General features: G+C 44.1%; 1 protein-coding gene across 1 annotated transcript in view; it reads left to right on the top strand.

Moving 5' to 3' along the window:
* ARHGEF9 (Cdc42 guanine nucleotide exchange factor 9) overlaps positions 1–23645 on the top strand; it is a 294569-nt gene that overhangs the window by 231047 nt on the left and 39877 nt on the right. The window contains exons 7-9 of the mRNA XM_024209276.3: positions 7604–7783; positions 12286–12518; positions 18271–18400. Of these exons, the coding sequence (XP_024065044.1) occupies positions 7604–7783; positions 12286–12518; positions 18271–18400 (543 nt within the window). The remainder of the gene's footprint in view (positions 1–7603; positions 7784–12285; positions 12519–18270; positions 18401–23645) is intronic.

Here is a 23645-nt window from a genome sequence, read left to right as displayed (position 1 = left end):
AGCAAAATCTCAAAAATTTTTACAAACTGAAAATCTGTTTTTTTAATAAAAAGTTGGAATCTAAACATTTCATCTCAGTAATTTTGAAACATTTCCTTTAGCTTTCAATCATTTTTATTCATTCTTAATTTTTACTATAATCAGCTTATATTTCAAAATGAAAAGTCATTTCAGACTGGAAAACCAGAATTTCTCATTTTGAATATGTTGAAATGAAAAGTTTTGACAACTTCAAAACCTTTTTTCAAAATGTTTTCGAGTCAAGAAATTTGTCAGAACTGACCCTTTCCTGGGAAAAGTTTGGGTTTAGATTAATCGGCATTTTCAGAGAAAAGTTTTTGGTGAAAAATTTCTGACCACCTCTACTCTCTAAGCCAGATGTATCCATTTTTCTAATGTTTTCAGACAAATATTCATTGCCTTTGAGTGAAAGGAATAGCCTCTTTCTTTTTACAGCTCCTTCACTCTCTCGTCACCCGTCCTCCTCCTTTCAGAGCTTCATCCTCTCCTTAGTCTTAAAGACCCTATAATCAAAGTCCTTTGCTTTGAGTTCATGCCACTGACATTTTAAAATTTATCAGTCCTGTGCCCAGCCTCTGGAGAATCAATACTGAAAAGTCCCTAATGACTTTATCTCAGAGAACTTCCTCCTCCTTTCTGTTAAACTGGTCCTGTTTCTGCTGATAAGGCAAAAATCCATCCAAAGCAGAAGGGAGATTTTTCATGCTTTTTCAAGTGTGGAAGAATCTTGGGATTTCAATTTGGGAGCAAGTCAGTTTGATTCAACTATGTCGTTTCGATCAAAGGTGTTTGACCTGAAGAAGCAGCAGCTTTACTGTGTATTGTTTCTTTGCCTCCTCTGGCATTTTTCTGTTTAACAAAAGAAAATCTGAATTTGCCACTTGCCTGCCATGTCACTGGGCTTTTGGGGGCCAGATCCTCAGCTGATGTATATGGGCATAGCTCCATTGACTTCAGTGAAGCTACATTGATTTACATAAGCTGAGGATCTGGCCCATTGTGTCAGGAGATGTGTATCTCCATGACTCTTATCTTGCTGTGAATTATACCGAATATAATTGTAGGATAAATCTTACCAGAAGGTGGAGTACCAATAAAGGGTTCAGATGCCTTTTTAAACTAGAGAAGACAGAAATGAGCATTCTCATTTGCAAATGTGATGGGTCATGCGTTGCTGGAGAGAAGCTCACCTTGCTCAAATGAAGTGTGCAAATCAGAACAATCAGTTTGCTCTGAGAAGGCTTGGAGACAGCTTAATCACTCCAGACTCTATCCAAATAAGTTAACTTGACTGCATGCTTTTGTGCTTAAGTGGAGTGTGGCTAGACTTAGAGATAGCTAGGACAGCTTGATCTCCTGTCAGCACTGCAGGGTGAACACAGACAGAGGTGTTATCCTATGCTGCAGAGTGAATAGTCTTCTGATAACAAGCTGATGAGGCACAGAAGTGCTGCTGACATAGGTAAACTTTACAAATCCCCCTACTCTTATTTCTAGGATGGCAGGGAAAGCATTGCATTATTATAAATTGAGTCATATGGAAGAAGAAAACTGACAGGCTTATGAAAGTCAGGACTGATTTAGTATGGAGCAGGGGTAGGCAACCTACGAGCTGATTTTCAGTGGAACTCACACTGCCCGGGTCCTGGCCACTGGTCCGGGGGCCTCTGCATTTTAATTTAATTTTAAATGAAGCTTCTTAAACATTTTCAAAACCTTATTTACTTTACATACAATCGTTTAGTTATATATTATAGACTTATAGAAAGAGACCTTCTAAAAACGTTAAAATGTATTACCAGCACGCGAAACCTTACATCAGAGTGAATAAATGAAGACTCGGCACACCACTTCTGAAAGGTTGCCGACCCCTGGTATAGAGTATAGCAGCATGAGCCAGGTCTCGCTGCTAACATGTAACCACATAACATCTTCTAAAGTCAATGAAACATCTCAAGAAATGCTAGATTGCTGCAGGTCTTGGGTGATTCAGGGCACTCGACTTGCAGCTTCCTGTCTTAAAACACACCCAATGCCAGTACGTTCTGGAGCTTCACAGGACTATTATTTATTATATCCAAAAGACAACATTAAAAGAACATTAAGGTTGCAAAGTCAAGCGCTCAAGAGTTAGGGAATGCCAGTGTTAAAGCTGCCCGTTGCCTCTTTGAACTGAGATTTTTCAAAGACTTGGCCAAATTTGGGTGAATTTTCAGTGGAGCAGCAAAAGGCATATCCTTGCCGTAAAGGTCACCACTTTGCTATGTTGCAAGCCTTGCTCCACAGTACGGAGGCACTAGAGCAGTGGTTCTCAATGTATTTATCATTGTGGGCCAGATATGTGGCCCACAATGTGTTATGTGGGCTGCAGGTTGAGAACTACAGCGCCCCCCTCCATTAAAACTCCTCACAGACCCCTATGCTCAGCGCCCCCCTCCCAGAGACTCCTCCACAGAGTGGGGCAGGAGCGAAACCCAGCGCATGGGGCCAGGCAGCTGGGACCCGAACTTCTCCCCATGTGGGGCTGGGCAGCTGGGACCCCGGACCCCGCCCTGCGTGGGCTGGGACTGGATTTTTTTTAGCACGCAGCTGGGCCGCAGCTGTGTGTTAATTGGGCTGTGGGTTGAGAACCACTGCACTAAAGCTTCTCAACAGAACAGCTGCAAGAATTTTTAACTATGAGCAAAACAATGTATTTCTGCCCTAGCCTCATTCTCAGAAATGGCTGAACCATTTTTCAGAACTTCATAAACAAATGTAGCTTAAGGTAGTCATCTTGCATAGAGAATTTCAGCCCAAACAGTAATAAGCAACTAAAAATAGGTCTTATAGTGGGAACTGTCAGACAACCTTAACCATATGCTGCACTCTAGCTCCACCTAGAATAGAAGACCTTAGACGGACATGGAATTTTGCAGACATATAAAAAGATATAGTCCCTACCCCAAAGAGTTCACAGTCTAAAGTTTTGATCCTGAGGTGTGCTGTACACTGGCACTTCCCTTTGAGCTAAAGGGCAGAGATACAGGGAGGAGTCACACTGTGGAGAACCTTGAGCATGAAGATGAGGAGTTTATACTTAATGCAGAATGACCCTGGGAAGCCAGCAAAGGCATTCAAACAGTGGAATAACATGAACAAAGCAGTGGGCAAGGAAGGTGATTTTAGCTGCAGCATGTTGTAGGGATTGCAGATGGGAGAGTGAGAGGTAGGGAGGCCAGAGACAAGGAGGTTTCAGTACTTGAACAGAGAGATGATTAGGACATGGCCAGAGTTTTATAAATAGGGTGAAGAATACAGGGCATACTATAAAGAAGAGGTAGAGGGAGAACCAGCGGAGCCTGGACAGAGAAGGAAAGAGAGATCAAAGGTAACCCCAGTGTTATGAGTAGGTCAAGGAGAAAGAGGAGAAAAGGCCATGCAAGTTCTTTCACTAACATTTGCCTCTTCTCTGAGCTCACAAAACCTCTATGACACAGGAGCAAGTTTTACCAAGTGTCAGCATGTTGATGGAATTCCACCTGAGAATTGACTTGGGGCTAAAGTGACTCTGAACATTTCATGGCAAACTTTCTACATTGCTACTCAGAATGTCAAGCTGAGTTTGTTGTTTGAGGTTGATCGTATAAGACCTTAGATGGGGAGAGCCTACCGTGAGGGCTAGTTGCTGCTGTCTTCATGCATTCTTTCAGGGAGGTGGGCCACCTTTTGCTTGCTGTCTCTTAGCCAGCCAGCACCAAATGTTGGTGGCAGTGAGTGGCCTGGGTGCAGTGTGCGGAAGAGGGCTGTTTATCACTCCCCTCCTTCAAAAGACCATCCAAGAGCTGAGGAGGCAGTGGCCCAGCCTCGGGCCCCTTCTCTTCCTAGAGGACATCAGACTGGAGAGTGATCCATCCCCTGAAAATGTCAAAGAAGAGGGAGTAACCACAGACCATTCCCTGTTAGATTTCATTGGGCAGTGGTGCAGAGAAGGCCCTGTAGGAGTGATGTGGAATGAACTGTGTGGACAAAGAGCTGCATTGCCAAGGTGATATGTCCTAATAGTTCCAAGAAGCATCTAAATCCTGACCTTATTTACATTCCTCATCCTACAGGATGAAATATTTTGAGAACCAAGCAGTGGGGATGGTCCATGAGGGGAATGAACTGGTTCATAGCTAGGAAGAGGGAAACCAACAAACGATTGCCTGTCTAGTATCTTCTCAGTTTCATTTCCTTCTTCTGTTTTCTCTCTCCTTCTCTGTGGAAGAAAAGGGAGATGGGTCACATCCCATGCCTCTTTATATACCAACTCCAGGGCTTAGAAAACTTAGCACTTAACCTCCTGCAAATATTCTCCAACTTTGCTATTCCACAGGGACAACATCAAAAAATACTTTAAAAGGAGACAGTTTGTCAGCTATTTGTAGGTCTTCATTGAGCAAAGTGTTCTCCAACATCTGCTCATCAGTCAGCTATCCCTAGCCTGAGCAAACCTGATGGAATGAGTGGCAGAAAGATGACATTGTTTTATGCAACAAAAGTAAATTTACTGGAAAAACTCTGCAGCCTTCTAGCTGGTGCTTGCTGTGTATTATATGTAATCAGTGGTCTCTTCCAATTGATTGCTCACGCTGGAAGCTAACCATCCAAACGTAGAAACCGAATACAAGAGAAAGCCCGGGAACTTTTTTTGAATGCTGCATTTATTTATTTATTTATATTCCCCAGGGTTTGATAGACATCTCTATGGAAATTTGCTGCTTTACTCTCTGAGTAGCATGTGGCTTAGGCAAGCGGTGACATAGCACATGGAGTGTGGAGAATATTCAAGGCAGTGGTCACAGTGAATAGCCAACTAGCAATGGCTGAAACTCATTTGTGTGATTCATCCACTGAATGATTTTATAAAAGAGGAATAATAATTCTTTCCTACTTCACAGGTGGTTTGCAAGAATCAGTTCATATTGCAAAGTGCTTTGAGATCCTCACGTGGGAGTGAAAATATTATAGCAAAAATTCCCATGATCTCCCATCATTTATTTGCTATACAGCTGCCATACCGTAAAAATTGTTTGGCTGTGAATCAGGATGTTCCACTTCCTCGTGCCATTTCATCCTTAGAATAAGAGGGGGAAACCCAAGGAGATGAGTCATTGAGTTCCAAAGCAGGTCCCTGGAAGAGCTGAAACTCAGATTCATCAACTGTGTAATGTATTCCATGATCAAACCCTAGGCTAAGGGAGGAAGAGAGGATTGTCTCCAAAGGCAGCTATGGTCTGGTCTGATATGATGTTAGCTAAACCGGACATTTAGGAAGTTGGCCATTAGCCAGGATGTCTCAAGTCATGTTTATAATTCCATCATCTTTTTAAAGTTGTCATTCCAGGAAACCACTTTGTGAACCCAAAGTGCAGTTTATTACCCCTTTCTAATATTTTTCATTGTTTAACATCAGCTGTGTGTCACTAGCTAGTGGTTCATCTGCATGACTCAGTTCCCAAATTCAGCTGTTCAACTGGACCTTCTAGCCCCTTTCTTTACTTTGTGGGGCGAGGAAACCAAGTACAAGGTTTCAACTTACAGGGTGTCAGTTTTTATTGTTTAAAATTAGGAGGCCTCACGTGAGAGTGTGGCCCCACTGTGCCCAGCAAAGTCTAGAATTTAAATAGACAACACAAGCAAATAGTGTGAGGGAAAACAGACGCTGAGAGGCGAAGTGATGTGCCCAAGGTCACGCAGCCTGGCAGTAGCAGAGATAGCAATAGAACCCAGGTCTCCTTACACCCCAGGCAGTGCCCGCTGTGCTAGACTGTGCTCCTCCAACCAGTAAAGTTTAGATTTCTTGTGCCTCAGATAAATACTCAGATAAACTGGTGGACTGGTAAGAAAGAAATGATCTGCAAGTAGGAAGGCAAATAGAGGCTTGTGTGTTCTATCCCTTTCCCATACCTCCTGTCTATCTTGTCTATTTAGATTGTAAACTCTGCAGGACAGGGACTGTCTATTAATCTATGTTTGTACAGTGCCTAGCACAACGGGGCCTGTTCTCAGTTGGTCTCTAGGCACTCCTGTAATACAAACAACAATTAATAGTAATAATAAGAGGCTGAGGGAGGGGAAAAAAGGATGATCTGGTAGCTGTGACACTAGACTGGGATTTAAGAGAACTGGGTTCCGTTTGCAGCTGTTCCACAGACTCACTTTGTGGCCTTGAGGAAGTCACTTAAACTCTCTCCACTCAGTGTCACATCTGGGAACAATAATTCATCCTCTTTCTCCCAGTCTTCATCTGTCTAGGCTATTTACACTATAATTTTTCCAGGGCAGGGACTGTCTTTTACTCTGTTTGTACAATGCCTAGCACAACGGGACCCCAGTCTCAGTTAGAAGTCTAGGCAGTCCTAGAATACACATAATAAATAATACATTAAACAATAAAAGATTATTTAATAATAAAACAGTAGCCAAGAAAATGGGAGAAACTTCCTCTCTCAATTCCACGGGCACAACCCCCTTGACTTTAATGCACTAGTGTAACTGAGGAGAATCTGGGAGAATAGAAAGGAGGGGAAAGAGAAATGAAAATGTTGCTGTTTTCTTCCTCCAAGATGACATTTAACCATCGGCTTTTAGCTTCCATCACTGCTGTTCTCTCGTTAGGCAGCCAATAAACTGAAACCACCATCAACCCTTTATTTTTTTGTTTTGTTTTAACATTCAGAGTTCCCACACACTGACATTTTCAGAACAGCAAAACCTCCTGCCTTTGTTTCTCATACACAGGCAAATAAATAATGGTGGGATAAACCATGTTGCATTCCAAGTCAGGGATGTCCCATGAGATTTGGAGAGGTGGCACAATGCCTTTGCCTAGCAGTAGGTCTCAGATACCTTGTGCTCAGTGCAGTAGCAGTGGGAAGGATGGTTTCCATTAATGGAATATTCTGCAGCTTGATTGGCTGCTTCCGTGTGCCGATGACTGTGGCTGTGGAGGGGAATGAGAGTGGCCAGCCTATCGAAAGATAGACCCATGCAGCTGTCGCAGTAGGATGGTGTGCCCTTGATCAAAGTGTGAGAATGTGGCACCTTTTCTGGGGACAATGTTTGCAGCAAGAACCAAAACGAATGGATTTGTTTGTGTGGCGGTAATTTTTAAAGGGACTGACGATGGCAGAAACGAGTAACCAAATCCCTTTACAGTATGAAGGGCCAAACGTGGGGCTTGCTCCTCTCGGCAGCATTGGTAGAGATAGGAAGGCGCTGAGCAGTGTTGGCTAAGCTCTTTCCAGGAGTACTCCCTTTTCACAGAAGGTTCAGGCAGAGTGCGCTGGGAGTGCGGGGTAGCTCTCTGTATTGCCCTCCCTATACCTACTTTTGAATGGATCAGCATGTACTTCACTGCAACTTTTGACCAAGGCTAGCAAGCCTATCAGGATGGCAGGGCCCTGCCCATGTTCCAAAGAAGCAGCTTTGTCATACCCCAAGGGGCCAGAGAGCGCAGGGGATAGTAACTTTTTTTGTCTGTTGCTGTTTCCAAGGTCCGTCTGGCATTGTGAGTGTTTTGGGTTATTTTACAACTTCCTCCTCTTTCTCCTCGCAGGGTTACTTAAAGCAGTGCCGGAAGAGGAGAGACATGTTCAGCGATGAACAGTTAAAGGTCATATTCGGCAACATCGAAGATATCTACAGGTTTCAGATGGGTTTTGTCCGGGACTTGGAGAAACAGTATAACAACGAGGACCCCCACCTCAGTGAAATTGGACCTTGTTTCCTGGAACATGTAAGTTTTTAGAGGGAGTGAGAAGGCAGGAGCCATTTCACATGACTGGATCTTCACTGTTCTGGTGGCGGGTTCCTCAGATTACAGACCAGAGGCTACCTTGACTATTGGTTTCTTGTTGCTAGATGTGGAAATGGGCAAACTTCAGAAGTGATGCATAAGGTTATAGGACATAGAAAACAGTCAGTGAATCTGCTCAACATCTTACATGTCTCGACCCAATTGCAAGGAGTACGAGGAATGAACAGGAAGAACTGGAAATACTAGTACTTAATAGCTAAATTATGATTTCCTAGGCATCACTGAGGCTTGGATAAATCTCATGACTGGAATATTGGTATAGAGGGGGATAACTTGTTCAGGAAGGACAGGTAGGGAAAAAAGGAAGGAGGTGTTGTATATATTCTTGATGTATAATACACTTGTTCTGAGGTCTAGGAGGAGGTGACAGGCAGACCAGTTGAAAGTCTCTGGATGAAGATAAAAGGGGGGGGGAGGGAAGCAGGGACAGCATCATGGAAGTGGTCTGCTACAGACCAACAAATAAGGAAGAGAAAGTAGTTGAGGCATTTCTAGAACAAATAACAGAAAAACCAAACCACAAAAACTGGTAGTAATGGGGGGCTTTAACTACCCAGACATCTGTTGGAAAAGTAATATGGCAAAACACAACATTTCCAGTAAGTTCTTGGAATGTATTGGGGACAATTTTTTGTTTCAGAAAGAGGAAAAAACCAAGGGCACAGCCATTTTAGACTTGATTCTGACCAACAGGGAGGAATTGGTAGTGAATCTGAAGGTTGAAGGAAATTTGGGTAAGAGTGATTATGAAATGATAGATTTAGTGATTCCAAGGAAAGGAAGGAGTGAAAGCAGCAGAATAAGGAAATGAACTTTAAAAAAGCAGATTTTAACAAACTCAGAGAACTGGAAGTTAAGGTCTTATGGGAAGAAAATCTAAGAGACAAAGATGTTCAGGAGAAATGGCAAAGATACGGTATTAATGGTGCAACAGCAAACTATCCCAATGCAAAGGAAAGACAGAAAGAACAGTAAGAGGCCAATATGGCTCCATCATGAGCTATTTAATGACCTGAAAATAAAAAAGGAATCCTTCAAAAACTGGAAACATGGGGAAATTGCTAAGGATGAATACAAAAGAATAGTACAAGAGGTTCTGACTGTTACATCACTTATTCCTCTGTTCGTCAGTTTCCCCATCTATAAAATGGCTACACTACTTACCTGACAAATGGGTTGCAACGCTTGATTCGCTAATTTTGGTAAAGTGATTTGAGAGCCACAGTTCCAAACGTATTACATAACTACAAAGTATCATCATCATCAGTATCCCTCATATCAAAGTGCAATCTAATCTAAATCAACCAGTAGTGTTCCACAGAAGTGAAATAGGGCTATATAGAAATTATTCATATAGAATTTAATAAAGAATGAGATCTTTTCCTTTGTCTTTTAAAATCACACTGTGGTATATAAGGGATAGAAACCTTTATTCAATATTACAGGATGGTTTAAAAATGTTGCAAAAAGATTATCATTCTCTATTTAATTCTGAAGGCCTTTTCCAGAAGAGGAGATTATTATTATTTATTGTTATTTATTATTATGTATTAATAATAATAATAATAATAATAATAAATAATATTATTAATAATAATAATAGTAATGATAATGTGGCTATCCTCCAAGCTAAATTTCATGTCTGATACTTTTTAAATGATTTTTTAAAAATCAAGAGTTTTGGCAGGGATAGAAACCTTCATGCTCCAGGGCATAAGCTGACCTCTGACTAAAATAGGTTTGGAAGACTCCCAGTGGGCATGTTGTCCTGGAATGGCCTTCTGCAGGGTTTCTTGCACCCTTCTATGAAGCCACTGGTACTGGCCACAGTTGGAAATGGACTATTTATCTGAGCCTGTCTGGCATTTCCTACATACCTATGTTCTTCAGGTACAGGGGAGACCAACATTTAACTGTATGGAAGCAATTTACAAATACCTGGCTCACCATATGGAAAGTTTTCTTCAAAAAATGGTTCTAAAAATAAATGTCAATCTGTTCTGAGACCTGTATTAAAGTCAAGAACCCGAGTTGTTTAAAAAAAAAAATCTCAACCCAAGAAACCTGGCATTTCTAATTGCACGCCAACTGAGCGGAACGTTTTGTTGCAATGTAAGCTGTCAATGGATTGATTCACAAGAAAGGAAAACACATGTTCGGAGTCTTGGCTGTAGCAACATGGCACATTTGGAAGGAATACGAACACATCTGACTTTGTACCCCCCTTCCCCTTGTGACTGTGTTTCTCTGCTGCGTGGAAGGATGCTGGCCCACCAGGCCTCATGCTGCCTAAGTGACAGCAAGGCAGCAGATAGCTTACTCATGCTAAACACACAGTAGCTGACAATAAAGCGCTGGAGGCTTTAACCCACCCCATCTTGCCTGTTACATAAGCTGTATATTACGGGAGCTGATAAATTGGCCAGTGTTGTAAATATGTCAAGAAAATTACAGTTCTGCTTTTTTAGGCTTTCCTTTAGGGAGAACGAAGTGCTATATCGGAGCTTATGTAAGAGGTGCTCTGATCCAGGATGTGAATCCTTTTATGTTGTACCTGGGCTGAGCTACGTTTCACCTCAGCAACACTTCAGTTTCATTAGAGAATCTCATTGGAGACATTAATGAAATTTCAGAGGGACACCATTAAAACCACTCGCAGCTTCTGCTAATTGCTGCTGGCCTTTGCTGCAAAGAACATCTTTCTTTTTTGATGGACAGTATTATAATAAAAACATCCCTCTTTATAGCTCTAACGGTGGTGCTGAGATGCTCCAGTGATGGGCATGTTAGAAATCTGCAGGGGGCAAACAGACTGGAAAACTCATAGTCTGAAGTCGTGGGAGAGTTTCACTACAGGGCTATATCCTCATGGTGGGGGACTAATCCCCTCCTGCAGACAGGTGGGAGAGCTTGAAGGAGGGGAACTGTGAGGCTCTTCTTGAAGGGTTTCCCCCAGGTTATTCTGAATGAGGGAAGCAAGGTGTTTGGCTCCTCAGAACTCCCGCATTCCTTGAGCCCCTGGAAGCACGGGGTCATCTGTCTGGAGTCTCTGTGCCTTCACGGTGGTTCTGGGGCCACGTTTCCTGATTCCCAGGTTCTTGTTCTATCCAGGAAGCCTGTCGTGTTTAAGGAAGTAAAATTGGATCAAAACAGGTAGTACAAAAGGCAGAGAGAGCAAACTGATCACATGCAGGGGTCGGAATGACATTTTCCCTTCATGTACGGCATGAAGGGAATGCGATTTCTGGTCCCACCCAATTATGTAATAAGCATTGCACTTCTGGCCAAGTGTGTTTAAGGAGTGAGCGTCTCCTTCCTCTGCATCATTAGATAGCAACCACAGCTTGCATGCAGCATATCAAAAGCTGGTCTTGTGGCTGAGATGTAGGACTGTGACTCGCATACGTGGGTTCAGTTCCTGTCTCTGTGATATTGGGTGTTCTCTTAATCTCTCTGTGCCTTAGCTTCCAATGTACTTGTACGTATCCTTTTCTCCTACCTCTGTCTGTATAGCCTGTAAGCTCCTAAGGGCAGGACTGCTCCTATTACTATATGTTTATACCATGTCCAGCACAATGGGACCCTGACAGAATCTAGGCCGGCCTCTCGGCAAGGTAATACAAATAAATACTAATACTAACAGACTTGATGGACTAGTGCAAAGGAGGAAGAGGTGGTCTTGTGATCAAGGTGTGGTACCAGGGGTGCTGGACCAGTTTTTATAGTGGGCGTGCTGAAAGCCATTGAACCAAACTGTAAACTCTGTATATAATAGAAACCACTTCAAGCCAGGGGGTGTGGCAGCACCTCTAGCTCCAGCACTTGTGTCTGGTTACTGTCTTGGTGTGTAACTGTAGGCAAGTCCCTTCACCCCTTCATGCCTGAGTTTCCCCATTGGTAAAGCTGGGATATTCAAACCTATCCCACATGGGTGGGGTGAGGCTTAACTCAAAGATTTGTCAAACACTTTGGGGAGCACCTGCTGGAAGGCACTCTGTACCTACCATTATTACTGTGCTGCGTGTGCTGCCAAAGGCCAGAGCTGTGACTCAGTGTCACCTTTGCCATTTTAAAGAAAGAAAACCCCATCTCTTGAGATGAAACAGAAAGCTCCCACATGGCTCTCTTAAGGGATCATCTTACTACACTATTGTATCTCAAATGTACCTGCAACAATGTGTCAGTGTAACGGATTCCCCGCAGAGACACAGTGCTAATTGAGTGCTACACAGAGAACAGGACAAGGCCTGCATGCTAGTAATCCAACATCAGACCTTTCTGCTGCTGCTACTGCTGCTGGGGTGTTTTTCTTTTATTTGTTGTAATTTATTCTTTAGTGTGACAAGCAGTTGTCTGATGCACTTTCCTCTCTTCCCTCTGTCTCTTTCTGTGTTCATTCCCCCCACCCTCACCTCTCGCAGCAAGACGGGTTCTGGATCTATTCGGAGTACTGTAACAATCACTTGGATGCATGTATGGAGCTGTCCAAGCTGATGAAAGATGGCAGGTACCAGCATTTCTTCGAAGCATGTCGTTTGTTGCAGCAGATGATTGACATCGCCATAGACGGTTTCCTTCTGACACCAGTGCAGAAGATCTGCAAATACCCCTTGCAACTGGCAGAGCTGTTGAAGTATACTGCACAGGATCACAGGTAATTAGATGCCTTTTTTTACTGTACTTGTGTTTTTGATGGCTTTTACTAACTGAGGACTTTTGATAGCCTATTTCTTTACATGGCATCTACACACACTAAATAACAAAGGGTTTTCTCTCTTACCTCTTCTTGCATCCAGCTGTTTCACTTCATGATAACTTGTTAAAATTAAGGCAGGGCAGAGGTTCAGCAAACTAGATAGAAAGCCTGCCTGAAGCACTTATTCCCAGTGGAACCAAATTGAACTCCATTGTAGTCAGAGACCTGAAGTAATGATAGTTAGCTGTACTTTTAGATGCTACCTGCTACTCTAGATGAATTATTGATTCATGTACTTGGTTAAGAGACATTAGCCAAAAAGGTTTGTTTCCCTCTCCTGACAGTGAACTCATCACAGCTGGGAATGGGAGCACCTCCCATGTTTGGATAGAAATGGGCCAGACCAGTAACTTGGATCTGAACTCCCTAAATTTGGGGGGTATCTGATTGTCGCAGGTTGTGTCTGTCACTGGTTTGGGAATCTGGGTTTGGATGTGAGAAGCACACAAGAGTTTGTATGTTTCTCTGAACTAGAGCTGGCCAGGAATTTGATGAAAAATGCCATTTTTGCCATTTTTGCAAAATTGAATTTTTCTCTGGGAAAATTTAAATAATGACTGCCCACCTGGACGACTCGTATCAGTTTCACTTTCTGCTTGCGCTAAGGCTGAGCACTCTGATTCAGGGTTCGACTCTTGTGTCTTATTCTCCTTTCCAGTTCCAAACCACTGTGATGTCACAATGGCATTTGCTGTTTTGTGATGTAAAAACAGGCTTCTGACTTAATGTAGGGAGAGGCAGCCTCAGGGAGGAGGACTCTGTGATTCCTCGTAGGTAATTAGTACTAATACCAATGGCGAGATGTACAGTGTGATTACACCGAGGGTAAATTACATTTTTGGGTTCAACATAGTTTAAAGCATTCCTTTTTCAATGAGGGCTCTTAAAATTACTATGTGATTATATAATTAGGTAGACCATGCATGTTGTGATGTTCTGAGGGAATCAATGCATTCCTGTGGTTAAGCTACAATCGTCTGAGACAGAGGCCTTGTCTACACTGCCACTTTATAGCGCTGCAACTTTCTCGCTCAGGGGTGTGAAAAAAACACACCCTTGAGCGCTGCAAGTTTCAGCGCTGTAAAGTGCCAGCACAGACAGTGCACCAGCGCTGGGAGCCATCCCCTCGTGGAGGTGGTTTTTTATAGGGCTGTGCTGCGACTACACAGCCACATTAAACGCACACATTGCTAGTGAAGACATATCTAATTAGTAGTTATGTCGGTGGGAGAGCGTCTCCCACCGACATAGCGCTGTCCACACCGGCCCTTCTGTCAGTAAAACTTATGTCCGTCAGGGGTGTGTTGTTTTTTTTCAAACCCCAACGGACAAAAGTTTTACTGACAAAAATGCTAGTGTAGACATAGGGTACATCTACACTACCCGCCGGATCGGCGGGTAGCAGTCGATCTATCGGGGATCGATTTATCGCGTGTAGTGTAGACGCGATAAATCGATCCCTGATCGCTCTCCCGTCGACTGCTGAACTCCAGCTCAGCGAGAGGCGGAAGCAAAGTCGACGGGGGAGCTGCGGCCGTCGATCCCGCGCCGCGAGGACACGAAGTAAGTAATTCTAAGTCGATCTAAGATACGTCGACTTCAGCTACGCTATTCTCGTAGTTGAAGTTGCGTATCTTAGATTGATCCCCCCCCTCCCCACACACACACACCCAGTGTAGACCAGGCCATAGCCTTAATTTCTAAAATATCTAACATCTCTAAAATTTCTAATATACCTAATATCTCAAATTTTTTGTGCCCACAGGTCAGGTTGTTAGATATCCTAAAGCTATTATCTATACCCCAATGTGTTTAATCCCAATTTGATTGTGGGAGCAAAACTGAAGGAAGAAAATTATCTGGTGGATTGATGCTCATCATGGGCCAGATTGTTAGTCTCTTCCTCTGAGTAGGACTTTACTACGCAAGAAGTAATGGGACTAATTACTTGGAATGAGCCAGGGTCCCATGTAAGGAAGGATCTTTGTATCATTTGTGAGTGGATACCATTAGATCTTTTCCTCTCTGGTTAGCTGAAATCATTCTCTTATTTTATCACTATAGATCTACTATATATAGGTCCAGGACAATGGGCCTGCATCCAAATTCCTGATCATTCCAGCCCAAGTTAGCACATGACATTTTGGCAAGAGGCCACACTTGCATTCTCACTGAGCATTGAAAGGAAGTCATTGCATCCCAAATATATCTGACAAGCAATTTATCGGCCTTAATTTTATTTTGAACGCTATCCTAATATTAATCCACCAGCCAAATGCTTTCTTCTGCCATTTTTCTTCTAGGTTCTTTGTCAACTCAACCGCAGACATGGGCTCAGAGCCCAGAAAGTTCAGTCAGTGATTCTTGCTTCATTAATGTACGAAAGGAAAAATGTACCTGCTGTTTCCTCTTCAAATGGAACATTAGAATTAGTGAATTAGCGTTACCAGTATAAAGCCCAGCTTCACTGGCACCAGCCCACTCCACGTGGAGGCAGGCTTGGGGGTGTTTTAAAATCTTGGCTCTGTTCAATTGTTCATTGTCTATGGGCCAGTTCATCTGAATTTTTCACAAAGGCACATCTGTTCAGTGTCCCAAGATTGAAACCAGTTTAATATTCATTAAATAGCTGAAGGTCATAAGTGCAACATTGCCTTGTGAGCAACTGGCATTGTAAGGCCACTGTCCAGTGATTTCATCAGGTTCCCTAATTCGGAGTTTCGGTGCAAATAAGATTTGGGGTAAGAAGTTGGTTTGGAATCAAAGGCAACCAGAGTTTTCCTGGACGCTTGGCGTTAGGAGTAGTTTTCATAATTTTTATAAAAGTGTAACTTCCTTCCATTGCTATGCAGGTAGTAACTAGGGTCTGACCCTTCAGGTGTGTCTATTGTGGGCTCATTGGGAATGCTGTCAACTCAATTAAAGAAGTTAATTTCTACGCTATGGGAGATCATGCTGTTGTGAGACTAGTCCCAAATGTCCCCTCCTGCAGATCAGAGCCAGAATTAAGTGTATGTGTGTGTATTGGGGTGAGGGGGAGCTGTTCTAATCTTTGAACTGAAATTAGCCACCTTTACACTCACTCAGCCCACTTGCATGCGTACAACTACTTGAATTGTAGACTTGATCCTATTTGCATAAGCCACACCCCTGAATTGTGCTGCCATTTTATCAGGGTATCCCCAGTACGTACACACACACGCCCTTAAGAGCATTGGCTCAACAGACTTGTCACTGTCTACCACACACATATTCCCCTCCCTGAAGGCGTCTTCTTCGGCCATCATCCTTAATTTATAGTCTAAGAGCCAATTCCTGGAGTCCTTTACTCACTATTTACACAGTGATTGGAAAGTTTTGGAACAGTAGGAGTTCTTTTTCATTCAGCGAGGGTTTTGCCTAAGGACCAAGTAGAAACTGAATAAGGACATCAAGACCTGAAATAATGTTAAAATAATAAATATATTTTATTATGAAAACTATAAAAAATATGCTGTATATTTTATTTTAATATTTCCCCAATTTATATCCCATTTGGGGCACTTACTGAGTTTCTGGATCTAAAATCATGGTAGAGGAAGGAAGCTCTGAAGTACATAGAGAAGTGGATTGGCTGTTTTCAGTATCCAATACTGAAGTATTCATAGCTCTAAACTTACATGTCCCCAGATGTTGGAAAATAGTCTTCAGCAAAGGTTTCAAGTGCAGGATATTACAAAAATAGTAGAGGAGTTGACTCAAAATGATATGCTAGTTCTTTGACATAATGAGCAGTGGGATAATACCAGATGCGTGTGAGAGTCTGAAGTCAACTTGGGTCTATAATGAGCAACTCTGCTCCTGAGAGGTATTTCCTGTATATTCCGGAGAATCAGGCTATAAAAATCTACTAGAATACAAAGGGTTAATCCCCTGTTCTAAATGTCACTGACAGAATCTTGAGCAGTAACCAGTAGAGCCATTTCCTCAGCAGCTGCATGAGATCTCCATTTTTCTCATTAGTTAGAAGTCAATATCAACCCTTAAGTTAATCATAAATTATGGCAACATTATATCAGCTGGCCTAGTCTGTCTTCCCAATAGAAATGAACATTAAGGTCTCCTGGAATGGAAAATGAGGCACAAGGTGGAAATCAATAGCATTGATTTCAGCATCACTTTTTAAAAAGACGGATCATCATCCTTGCTGCCCCGACGGGAGGCTATTTTCAGTCTGTTATTACACTCACATGCAGGGCCGGCTCTAACTTTTTTGCCGCCCCAGGCAAAAAAGAAGAGCGCCGCCCCCCCAACCCCCTCCCCCCCCGCGCCGCGCTGGGCCGAGCCGCCGAAACCCCTGCCCCCATTGCCACGCCGGGCCGCCCAAAACCCTGCCCGAGCGCCGGGTCGCCCAAACCCCCGGAGCGCCGCGCCGGGCCAGCCAAACCCCCACCCCTCCCGAGCGCCGCGCCGGGCCGCCCAAAAACCCACTGCTATTTTTAGCACACTAGCTCAAGCCCCACTAACTTAAGTCTTTCCAAGCTGCAGTGTAGAAATACCCTTTCTGGCCAGAAAGGGTATTTCTAACACAGCTGAACTGATTGGGTTTCCAGCCTTATGTCTTAAGGGTTGTAAGATCAATGACTTGTGTATTCTTTGCTGGCCGGGGCAGTTACCTCTGTATTCAAACCTGATATAGTGTGTTATAGACTGATGTTTTATAGTGACACATGTTTCGTCTGGGGACCCAGGGAACACCTCCTTCCTTCCATTATTCAAAGGCGAGGATAGTCAGATGCTGGGGCCAGAGAAGCTCTGAAGCCAACCCTTGCAAAAACAAGCTCTGGAAGGAGATTGTTACAATCCAGAAATACTTTGCCCTGACTTTGCTTCTGCCGGAAACACTGGTATGATCAGGGAGGCATGAGCAAGTCTGATTTGGGACTATAAATGTGTGTGACTTTATCTACAAATGTAGGTGGTAGCTAGATGTACATGCACACATAGACAGGGAATTGCTCACATACATAATATGACTATGAAACTGGCCAGGTCTGTCCCAGATAACTTGAGAATCACACATCCAGAAGTTCGGTCTGGGCATCAGATACATTTATTATAAATCACTGTAATAAGGAAACTAATTTTATAAAGGAACATTAACATTGAAATATTTTCCAACTTTCATTTTAATGAAACAACCCAAGGCTCCACAGTACGAGGTCTCCCAACATCTGCCTGCAGAGTAGTAGGGTTAGGAATGTCCAGACAGCCCCGGAATGTGGCTGTGCATCCTAACACATTTTTTAAGAGCAAGATCCACAGCTGCTGTAGTTCAGTGTAGCTCCATGTAAGTCAATGAAGTTACACTGACGTACAGCAGCTGAGGAGTTGGCCCATTAATTTTATTAGCATTTCACAGTCTCAGTTTGAAACAAGTTAATGTTGTTTGGAGGGGGAGAGGAGGGAGGGAGGGATTGACAAGCCAAAAAGCAACCAGCAGAGAAGGAGACATATCAAGAATAATAACAAGGGGCAAATTGCTGTTATTCCCCTTTCCTAACAGGCGCGGCAAGATGCTGTTAATAGATGCTGTTAATAATGATGAACCCTTGTACATTTCCCTTGTGTGTCAGGTGTAATTCCATGGGCTCCCTTTTGTGTTTTCTAGTGACTACAGGTACGTGGCTGCTGCACTCGCAGTCATGAGGAATGTGACTCAGCAAATCAATGAGCGGAAACGGAGACTGGAGAACATTGACAAGATAGCTCAGTGGCAGGCCTCAGTCCTGGATTGGGAGGTACAGTATGCATTGAGCAGTGATGGGCTCCAGTAGATTCCAGCACAAGAGGCAGAGGTGAATTGATTCATATCAGGATTGGGCTGCAACTAACACAGAGATGGCATGTTTAGGTGCTAGTAGCTAGTAAATGAGCTATCTCTATAAACGGTGTATATGTAGGTGTAAATTCCACATGGCCTCCAGAATGCTCTAGAGGACATGGCTCACCTCAAGCCCTTTGTACAGAACAGGCATGTTTGGGAGTAAATTGCAGGACAGTGGGGTAACCTGGGTTAAACAGAGGGGCAGAAGGATGCATTTTGTCTTTATGAGACTGTCTGCACAGCTGCTGGGAGGTGTTACTCCCAGCTCAGATAGATATATACGCACAAGCTCTGCTTGAGCTAGTACCCTAAAACTAGCAGTGTGGCAGCGGGGATTTGGGCTAGCTGCCCCAATACAGTCCTGGCCAACCCCTGGGTATGGAGTCAAGCAGCCAGCCCAAGCCACCACCCATGCTGCTGTGGCCATACTTCTATTTTTAGGTGTTAGCTTGAGCAGAGCTAGTGCATATACATCCACCTGAGCTGGAAATCACACCTTCCAGGTGCTCTGTAGACATACCCTATGAGAGAAGAGAGCCTATTCACGCGTGTTTGAGGGAGGGGCCTAAATTGATTCAGTGAAGGAACGTTAATGGATGCGCCAAAGGAAATCTAGGGCCTGGTTCTGATCTCATTTTTACTGGTGTAAATCTGGAGTAACTCCACTCACATCAATGGAGTTACGCTGGTGTAAGTGAGATTGGAATCACACTCCTAATCTCTATGCTGGTTGTGTGCTTTGTACTTAATCAGGGGGCAAGAAGAGAAAGGAGTGCTAAAAAAAGGGGCACGGGGGAGTGACCGGGCTAACAAGGCAGGTAAAACCCTGGTGATGATTTCATTTTCTTCATGAATATAGTATTATTATTACTTATGTATTAAACTCCATAAATGTGTATGGTTCTATACAGACATTTAACACAAATAATAATATAAATAGTCCAAGTCCCAGAGGTGTTAAAGTCTAAAGCGCCGATTCAGTGATTAATCATGCATGCTGAATTGAAGTAAATGGAACTACTTACGTGCTTAAAGTTAGACATTGAATATGTACCTTCCTGAATTGGGGCCTAATTGTGATCACGGCATAGTGAATGATCACAGGGGGATGAGCTGGGGAAGGGAAGCTGAGGGATAGTGCATCACCAGATCTTGCAGGTTACTGTTGTTTGCTACGTGCTCATCTGGGAGTTTTTGAATATCCATTGTTTTATCATCAAAATCTCTGCTTGTAGTTTGTAGATGGGATTGTTGAACTAGGCCAAAGCTGAGCACTTTTGTAAATCCTACCCTATATGGAATCATTAAAACACATTTTTAGCAAGAGGACTCTCACATTGATGCAACAAGTCCTGGATTCTCTTCTCTCTTACACCAGTTTAGATTAGGAGAAATTCCTTTGAAGTCAATGGAGTTATGCTGGGGTAAACTGGTGGAGGGAGAGAACTCCATCCTTTAATAGTTTTTCCAGACAAAACCTAGGAGGATCGGGGGGGAGAGAGGGAGAAATGTAGGGCCAACTCCTACACTCAGTTTCACTAGTGCCTCCCCATTGACTTTGCTGGGGTTGCATTGGTGCAAATGAGGGCAGGATTAGGCCATAACTTGGTAGATAAAGAGTATACGTGGAAATGATGCTATTATGGTTGGTTCTTACATTTTGACTAGCAGTTAAAGCAGAGAATGCAGATGATTTGGTTCGTGGCTTTATTGATTGATTCATTGTTATTTATTTATTTTTAAATCTCTGAGATTGACATGCAGGGTTGTTATTGCATTAGAAGACAGTTATCGGGGAGGGGGTACAAGGTCATCAGATGCGTCTTCAGCCGTAAATCCATTATATGTGATGAGTTACAGTGACTCATGTCTAAGAAATGCCAATTGTAAATAAACCTAGATTAAGAACAGATCAGTTTCAAGACACTTAATGTTCATGTGTGAATCGAAAGCCAAGGTGACCTGCACCTAGGAATGATGGAATAACAGTTTCCATTCCACCACCATCACCATGGCTGATAAATTCATTCTTATTTAGACAACCATCATCTCCTCAGCCCCCGCCCCAACAATTCATCCAAGTACTCTAATGGCAGATATGCCTGTCAGTCAAAGGAGATGGTGCTTTCTGAGAGGTAGTTGCAGTCTAGTAGATAGGGCATTGGTCAGTAAATCAGGAGACCTAAGTTCTATTGCTGGCTCTACCATTGACCTGCTGTCTGACCATATGCAGATCACGTCATCTCTGTGTTCCTCTATTTCTTGTCTACTTAGATTGTAAGTTCTTCAGGGCATCGACTTTCTTTCACTGTATATTTGTATAGTGCACCAGCTTTCTGATCTCAGCAAGGGCAGCTAGATGGTACCATAATGCAAATAAGTAATATTTTAGGGTCAGTATATGGCAAAACAGTCTTTGAAACAGGCCTGGGTCAAAAGCGTACAAGAAAATATAGGCAGGAGGAAAGCCAGTAGGTTCATTTTTCTCTGATCTGAAATCCAGATGGAGTATGGGATGGAGGTGAACCCAGTGCCAGCCAAACTTCAAACCACTTTCAGAAAGAAACTTGGTATAGCAGTCTGAGAAGGTGGTTAAGAAAACGGAACTCTTGACTTCTGCTCCTGGCTCTGACACAGTCTTCCTCTGTGCTCTTGGTCATACCATTGAACTTCTCTATGCCTCAGTTTCCCCATGTGTGAAATAGGCATAGTGACACCTTCCTTAACTAGTTAATGTTTGAAAAGATCTACTATGGAGCCATTTAGCACCAGGTTCACAAGGGGAACGTAGGTGCCTAACTGCCCCTTTTAAGCATCTAAGTCCAACATTTAGGTGTCACTGGCATTCACAAAACCATCACTCAACTGTCGCCTAACCCTGTAGGTGCCTAAAGTCCCTAGGTGCATAAGTTTCTATCAGTAAAGTCCCCTCATTTTCTGCTGGTGGGAATGTGCAAAACCCACCTAAGTCCTGACACCGCCAAGCTGGACAGCACTTAACTCACACCTATGCCCTGGTGGAATTCACAAAGTGGATGTTCCTCTGCTGCAGGTCCTGATCCAACAGGCATGCTCAGAGCACACCTAATTCATCATCATCATGGTGGTGGTGCTACTACCCCTCTCTTATACTGAATAGCCCAGTGGTTAAAGCACTCACCCAGGTTGTGGCAGATCCAGGTTTAAATCCCTATTCTGCCTGGATTAGATCAGGGATTTAAACCCTGGTCTCCCACCTTCGGGGGGGCACCCTAACCACTGGGCTATACAGTTATTCTCATACACTCTGCCCCAATGATTATGTACGTATTTCATATAAAGTGGAACAGCATCAACAGGAGAGAATGAGACCCACCTTAGACTACCGAATAGCGTAGTGGTTAGGGCACTCGCGGGGAGGATAGAAGGGAGGCACTGCCACCATCTCCTCCATTTTTCATGAGAAAGGGCTGACCTGGCTTAGGTGCCTAACTCCACGAGCGGTTTCATAACTGAGAGTCCTGGGTAGAGAGAGGCACCTCGTTCCAGTATAGAGTTAAGCGCCCAGCTCCCTTTGAGCGGCAGGGATTAGGCCCCAAACCTCTCCTTGACATTTCCTACTGGCTAGCCCCCGGCTCAGTGTACTAGCTTCTGAGAGTCCCTTTTCTAGGGGCCTAATTCTTTCCATGCATTGGTGGGAAGCCTGTCGCCTAACTCGGGGCTGCGAATGCTACGAGGCAGAAAGGCATTTAAAATATAAGTATTACAGTGCTGGTTGTTGCAATCCTCAAGTCCCCCATGTGAATCTAGATCTTAGTTACTTCAATATTCATATACTCCTAGGACTCACAAAGGGAGGGTATATTGGGACTATAGACATGCTGCTGATCCTAAAATAAGAAACATTCAGGGCCCAATCACAGCTGATTTAAGTATATGCAGTTCTGGGGAAGTCAATGGAGTTGTGTCTGCGTATGTCAGCAGTGAATTTAGCCCTCAGGATTCTCCAGCTGATCCAGTGTTGAAGGTTAACTTTAGAGTCAACATTTGAAAACTGTAAATGCCCCTTGGTTGAACAAGGCCTGATTTTTCATCCGATGGTTCACCCAAGCCCTGCTTAGCCTTTCTCTTCAGCTTTAGCTCAGTGCTCCTACAACGCTGCCTGGCGTGCGTGCGGGTGCTGTCTGTGCAGTGATAATGATGGAAATTGGGAAGGGATGCTGAGAAGATGGCTCTGCTTTGCTGATAACAGCTGATAGCCATGCTCTAGCGTCCAGCACATGAAGTCCTAGAAATTGGTGTCAATGGGAGCTTTACCTGACTAAAGACTGTGGGGCCAGATTCTGATCTCGCCTACTGTAGTGTAAATCAGGAGCAATTCCAATCTTTTTAATGAGGTGTAACTCCAGATATATGCTGGCATAGCTGACATGAATCTAGCCCTGATTGCGGACCTCTGGATCTGACTATAACAGAATATCACCTGATTTCTGAATTCCAAAAATATAAATAAACCTAAAAAATGCTGTCCCTGCCTACGCTGAATTCTCTAGTGCTTTGTCCAGTTCACTTATTAATGACTAAGAATATTGGACTTCCACCGCTTCCCTTGGGAGACTGGTTCACAGTCCGATAGCTCAGAAGCTCTCAACCAGGGGTCCAGGAGCGCTTTCAGGGGGTCCGCGGGCTGGCTGAAACCCGGTGCCCCAAGCCCCGGCGCTGAAGCCGGGAGCGGTGCTGGGCTGAAGCCGGCGCTGCCCACCCTCCGAAGCCAGGAGCACTGCGGGGCTGAAGCCTGCGCCCCTCCTTCCCCCGAAGCCAGGAGCACCGCGGGCCTGAAGCCAGCCTCCCCCGTCCCCCGCGAAGCCGGGAGTGGCACGGGGCTGAAGCTGCACCCCCCCACCTCCCGAAGCCGAGAGTGGTGCGGGACTGATACTGGTGTGGCAGAATAGTCTGTGCCACTACACCGGAGGCCCGCCAACCCTCCAAAGCCAGGAGCTGCATGGGGCTGAAGCCAGCAAATCTCCCCCGCCCCAAGCCAGGAGCAGTAGGGGGCTGAAGACGGGAGCCCCAGCACACGCCCCCACACCCTGCTGAAGCTGGGAACCGCCCTGGGAGCCCCCCCCGCCCACACACAGCCCCTAGCTACCCCCTGCCTGCACCCTGAGCTACTCCCCTGC

Source organism: Terrapene carolina, unplaced genomic scaffold (genome assembly GCF_002925995.2).
Source record: "Terrapene carolina triunguis isolate 2854851 unplaced genomic scaffold, T_m_triunguis-2.0 Scaffold131, whole genome shotgun sequence".
In the NCBI taxonomy this organism is placed as follows: Eukaryota; Metazoa; Chordata; order Testudines; family Emydidae; genus Terrapene; species Terrapene triunguis.
This window is presented reverse-complemented; position numbering and strand designations above follow the sequence as displayed.